General features: G+C 35.3%; 1 protein-coding gene across 1 annotated transcript; it reads right to left on the minus strand.

Annotated features, from left to right (window-relative positions):
- Positions 1-789: 789 nt before the first annotated feature.
- LOC145689799 (uncharacterized) lies at positions 790-1,131 on the minus strand. The gene has a single exon (XM_081764004.1). The coding sequence runs from the start codon at positions 1,129-1,131 to the stop codon at positions 790-792; it is 342 nt and encodes a 113-aa protein (XP_081620130.1).
- Positions 1,132-4,046: the final 2,915 nt, after the last annotated feature.

Raw genomic sequence — 4,046 nt, forward strand, 5'->3', positions numbered from 1 at the left:
TTACAGCTAAATAAATGCCTAATTACTTCAATTTTTAAATTATTTCAGTCTATCCTAATTTCTTATAATAACTCATTACGTCCTTTTTCTTTTTTCCCATATATTCTCTTTTGTTTAAATTGATTTATCTTAACATAATTATTACAAAATCAAAATCAATCGTAAGTCATAAATTATCTCGTCGAAGTTTTACGTACGTTCGTACATTCGCCAGCAAATATTTCTAGTCTGTTGCTATACGCAGGCTACATTCGATTAGCGAAATTCGAGTCACCAGCCTCAAATAGCAGTTAGAAATAAAGGTAAAATTTCAAGTTGATAGACCTTTTTTTTCTGTTTCCTCCTTCTAAGTTTCATTTTCCGATTCTTGATCTTCATCCACCTCCTCAACTTTTTGATCTATAAACGATTTAATTCTTCTAATATCTATGGTATTAACCTTTATTTCTCCTTTCTCTGTTTCGTACTGAACCTTGTAGGAATCGTTCTTGATCTTATCTAGTATTATGCCTTTAACATTATACCGTCCTCCAAAAACACTTGGGATCCCGGCTCTAGGCATTTCCTTTATAAGTACCGTTTTACCAACGCCAAAACTAGATTGATGAAATTTCTTTTCAATCTGTTTCTTCTGTGATCTGAACTTTTTCTGTAAATTTTGGTACGCAAACTTTCTCGCGTCCTTAACCGCTTGAATTCGTACTTCGTTTTCTATGTACTCACAAGGGATGTCTCTAAGTCCTGTTCCCAGTAAGTTCTTGGCTCCTGTCTGCGCAATAAATAACATGGCTAAAATCCTGTCCCATCATGTACTTTTGTATTCAATGTAAATATTAAACTCGGTAATATTTCATCCCAAATCGTAATTTCCTTATCAATATAATGTTTCATGACATGTTGTATTGACGCTGTTGCTCGTTCAGAACTGCGTCTTGAATAATGAACTCCTGTGTTCGCAAAATGAAGATTCATTCCAAACCTTTCGGCCATTTCTTCCAAGATCTTACTCCGGTGAGCAAACAACCTGTCCGAATTCAAAAATTCTGGGACCCTGTGCTTAGTAATTAACTCTTCAAATATTACCTGCGCTATTATCTCCGCATTTATTGCAGGTACTGCTCGAGGAATCATATAACGAGTCGCGTTATCAACAAACACCAAAATATACTTATTTCTATTATTTTTCTATCTTTTGTAAGGTCCTAATTCGTCTAGGGTAACAAATTATAATGGTACATAACTGGAATATGTTTAAGCATAGAACGGTACTCTACCTGTTTTTCTCTTCTGTATTTGACAGCTTACACATTGGTTTACTTTTTCCTGGAAGATTTTTTTCATATTAGGAAAATAAATTACCAGTAATGCTTTTTATAACGACCTCCTCCATATACCGAAAAATGTAATTGCCTAAAAACTTGTTCCCTTCATGAGAATGGAATACACAACAATTTAGTTCCACTTGCCAATCTTTGTGTTCGGTATAATTTATTGTTCTTAATGATGTGTCATCTAGCCTGTTTCTGTGCATTTACATCCGCGTCTTCTGGATGTTCAATTGTATTCATAATTGGACTGAAAAACGTGTCTTCGCTGTAATTCACTTACATCCACGTCCTTGTCAAATGTTAAATTAACTCAAACTCTTCTTTACTTACCTATAATGTCCCGAAATGCACGTCTACTTTTGATGGTTCTATGTCTGTATTTCGTGATAACATATCGCTGGGATTTTTCTCTCCCGGACAATCAAGAGGGCATAATTGTACTGGGCTAATTCCAGGCTCCAACGAACTAGCTTTGGAGCTAATTATGGCGTTGTTTTGAGATATGTTAGCGCCCTACAGTCAGTAAAGAAATCGAACCCTTTGTTGAATAAATAGTAATTGAATGTTTTTAATGCAATCACCAATGCCAAAATTTCTAATTCTACGATGTCCTTTAGCTGTTCTTTTGGTCTTAACACGCGGCTATAATACGCTACGGGAGTTCATTCTCTTGTTTCTGCATGAATACCACACCAATAGACTTTGTTGATGCGTCTGTTTATACCCTGGTTTGTAAGTTCTCCCGAAATGAAGATAGCAAGGAAGCATTCAATAATGCTGCTTTTAATTTTTTAAATCCGTCCTGATGATTTTCATTCCATTAGAACTTAGGACCCTTCTTCAGCAAGGTTGAAAAACTGCCGCTATTTCCGCATAATTTCTACAAAAGTTTCGGACAAGTTTTTAAGCCTAAAACGACTTTAATTTCTTCGCCGATTTTGGTGGTTTACGAGCCTTGATTGCTTCAACGACCTTCGGGCTAATCTCGTAACCTGCGTCGCTGACTAGAGGACCTAACGCCAGTAATTTTTCTTCCATGATTTGGCATTTTTCTACGGACAACTTTCGACTATTGTGTCTCAATCTCTGAAATATTGATTTGAACACCTGGACCATTCTTTCTTGCTCGTTTACATACACAAATATGTCATCCATGTAAAATGATACTGCTTCCGGACTCACGTTCGCAAGCGTCATTGTCATTTTTTAGTGTATACCGCTCGTGATTAAACGTATCCCTTTGGTAAAACGTTATATTAATATGCTCCTACACCTGGTATATTGAATGCTGTATGTTCTCCTGATTCTTTAGAGATAGACACCTGATAATATGCCGCTTTTATATCTAAAATGGAATACCATTTATGGCGTCTCTTAAATGTTAAAATTTGGTGAGTTGGCGGTAACACCACGCTGTGAAACCTACCCTTTGAATTTAAAAATCTACAACCAAGGACCGTTCTCACAGCTTCAGAAGGTTTCCTAGTAAACAACATCGGTGAGTTGTAAGCACTACTACTTTCGTCATGATATTCTGTTCTAACAAAATATTTATCTGTCCTTTAACCTCTTTCTTTAATGCTATCGGTATTGGATACTGTTATCTTCTAAATGGGACCTTTGTTTTCAGTTCTATATGATGTTCAAAATGTTTAACTCGAGCTCACTCATTCTCTTTCCATGCAAATACATCCGCATATACATATCACAACTTTTCTTTCTGGTCTAATTTGTAGTTTTGTATTTTTCCCAAATTTTAGTCTAGATTTGTCAAAATTTTTTCTTGCTTCTAAAATCTTTTCTATATCCTCCTCCGTTAGCCCTTCTACTCTTAACTTCTTCTCACTTACATTCCTCAGCATTTCCCATCATCACATTTGGTTTTAACATGATTAGCTTATTTGAGGGATTCACTAACTCTACCTTATTATTCTCTTCTGACACCAATACACGTGGTATAAACACGTTATATTCTTTTTCTAAATATCTATTCAGCTCTAACAAAAATTCTCTACTATTCTAGGAATTCACTACATTAAATACAACTTTAGCTCAACTTCTAGGAGGTAACCTTACTTTGTGACCTAATACCCATTTAGGTTTCAAACTATATATTACACCTATCGCTACATTTTCTGACACAGAAGTTGAGTCTGGCATATCACTTTTCTTAATTTGTGGTTTTCCAAATCTGTACAATTATTTCAGTGGTTTTCCAAATCTGTACAATTATTTCACTTTCTCCATAGTTTGACAATCATGACTTTTTAAGAAAACGTTACCAATTAGCACTTCGTATGAGAAATTATCCTAATTACCCTAAACGCTAAGTGGAATGTCTGATTTGAAATCGTAAACTTTACGATTGCCAATTTATTTATCACTAATACATTTTGCGTGATCCCTTTAATCCTTGTCTGCTGAGAAATTACCTTAGCACTAGGTGGTATCAAACGTTCATTTTCTTATCGATATTTGCGATCCGCTATCTAATACTGCCTGTAACTTTCTATCTTCCACTTCAATTGGTAGAAGTAACATGTCATTTTCTTGGCTTATTGAGGCTACAATTTCACATACCTTTACACCATTACCTGTAAATGTGCCTAGACCATTTACAATACTATCTAGTTTAAATTTTGATTAGCCACCGGCTCATAAAAGGTTGCTCTATTCACTTGATTTGGTACCGCTTGTACACACTGAGGTTGTTGACTC

Source organism: Thermobia domestica, chromosome 7 (genome assembly GCF_964235325.1).
Source record: "Thermobia domestica chromosome 7, izTheDome1.hap1.1, whole genome shotgun sequence".
NCBI lineage: Eukaryota > Metazoa > Arthropoda > Insecta > Zygentoma > Lepismatidae > Thermobia > Thermobia domestica.

What these genes read in the sequence shown, in the direction of transcription:
- LOC145689799 (XM_081764004.1), bottom strand. Translation starts at nt 1,131, where the DNA reads ATGATTCCTCGAGCAGTACCTGCAATAAATGCGGAGATAATAGCGCAG.